We start from the raw sequence: 1,571 nt of genomic DNA on the forward strand, positions 1-1,571 counted from the left end.
AAAGTTACAAGCAAGTAAGATCACTGAACCTTGTTAAAAACAGATGATGATGGTGAACTCATTATTACAGGGAATATGAGTTGTGTAATGCTGCTGAAAACATAACTTTGATAGTTTGAGGATTATTAGAAGTAGTAACGTTACAATTACTTACTATGTTTAAAGGTTCTGATGAACACACAAACACTAATGCTATATGAAATATGAGGCTAAAGCAATGTACGTTAATATGAAAGTAAAAGCTGTATTGAATGTATTCACTTTTTCTAATGCTATACATGCATGTTTGTTCTGGTGTGTACTTGTTGAAGAAGTTACACAAGCTGGTTTGGTTCCACGCTTTGTGGAGATGACTTTCCCCAGCTTCTTGTTAGTTTCGACACACATGCACACTCAATCTGGTTTAGTCACTAGCTTCACAAGCTCGATGTTTTTTTTTTTTTCATGGATCAGTTTCTATAGTTTAAAGCGACTTGGCCTTATAAGCCATGAAGATGTAAGATATTCCTTTGGAAAAATAAAAAATATATGAGAAAAGACACCAATTATAGTCGTAATGTATTATTCTATTATATGCATATATGTGACATATTTGGATGGACCTAGTGAAGCTTCTCGCTTGTAAGTGGAATCTAATTTTTTTTTTTTCTTTCCTGGTAATTGACAATGACTTGTATTCACTAAAGCTGTAGATTTTTTCTTATGAAAAAACATTCTAGACTTCAATTATTGTCATTCTTATATTTTCTTCTCATTTAATAATTATCACTCACTTGCAAACACCTTCACGACTCTATTTTCCCTTTTTGAAATATCTTTCTATACATCTCTGCAACGATGGGTGGTTGCTTCTCTGTCTCGTTGTCATGTGATCAAGCCGTGAATCAGGTCTCTCAATGTTTATGTGTCAAACAGAGCTATATTCATAACATAGAAGATAATCTCTCAGCTTTGGAGACAACCATGGAAGATCTAAAGGCAAGGCGAGATGATTTGTCAAGAAGGGTGGACAGAGAGGAGAATAACGGTCTAAGAAGACGTGCACAAGTCCAGGTATGGCTTTCTAGATTTGAGACCATCGAAAGCCAAGTCAAAGATTTGTTCAGTGTTAGAAAAACTGAGCTTCAGAGGTTGTGTCTTTGTGGGTTTTGTTCCAAGAATTTGAAACTGAGTTATCTTTGTTGGGTTCCTTCTAGATGGAGGAAACCCATTGGGTTTGGTTGGTGATAACCAAACTTGGAAGTTGGGCCATTGGTATTAGTCCATGAGATTAGTATTGGGCCTTGGAGGTTCTTAGGGTTAGTGAGACACATATATATAGTATCTTGACCAAATTTTTTACGTAGAGACTTACAAGAATCAAAAAGACAAAAGAGAGAAAAGAGAGAAGGAGGCAGAATTTCGTCTTGGTTTGTCAAGACAGATTTGGAGGGTCAAACGGATCCTGATCGGGCTGATATTTTGTGGGAAGCTTCTTCAGTCAGTGAGTTAAAGGTTCACCGAAGGGATTTAGATTTCAACGGTTGGATCTTCTGTTGTCTGGGTTTTAGTGAAGCTGGTCGTCACAGTTC

At 36.5% G+C, this 1,571-nt stretch overlaps 1 protein-coding gene across 5 annotated transcripts in view; it reads left to right on the top strand.

The window, feature by feature from the left end:
* Window positions 1–767: 767 nt before the first annotated feature.
* LOC106315444 (probable disease resistance protein At1g63360) overlaps window positions 768–1,571 on the top strand; it is an 8,314-nt gene continuing 7,510 nt past the window's right edge. For all 5 annotated transcript variants that reach the window (XR_001264611.1, XR_001264612.1, XR_001264613.1 and 2 more), the window contains exon 1: window positions 768–1,053. Coding sequence is in view for 2 of the 5 variants with exons in the window: in XM_013753171.1 (XP_013608625.1) it covers window positions 838–1,053 (216 nt within the window). In the remaining 3 variants the exon portion in view is untranslated. The remainder of the gene's footprint in view (window positions 1,054–1,571) is intronic.

This window comes from Brassica oleracea, chromosome C9, assembly GCF_000695525.1.
Source record: "Brassica oleracea var. oleracea cultivar TO1000 chromosome C9, BOL, whole genome shotgun sequence".
Lineage (NCBI taxonomy): Eukaryota > Viridiplantae > Streptophyta > Magnoliopsida > Brassicales > Brassicaceae > Brassica > Brassica oleracea.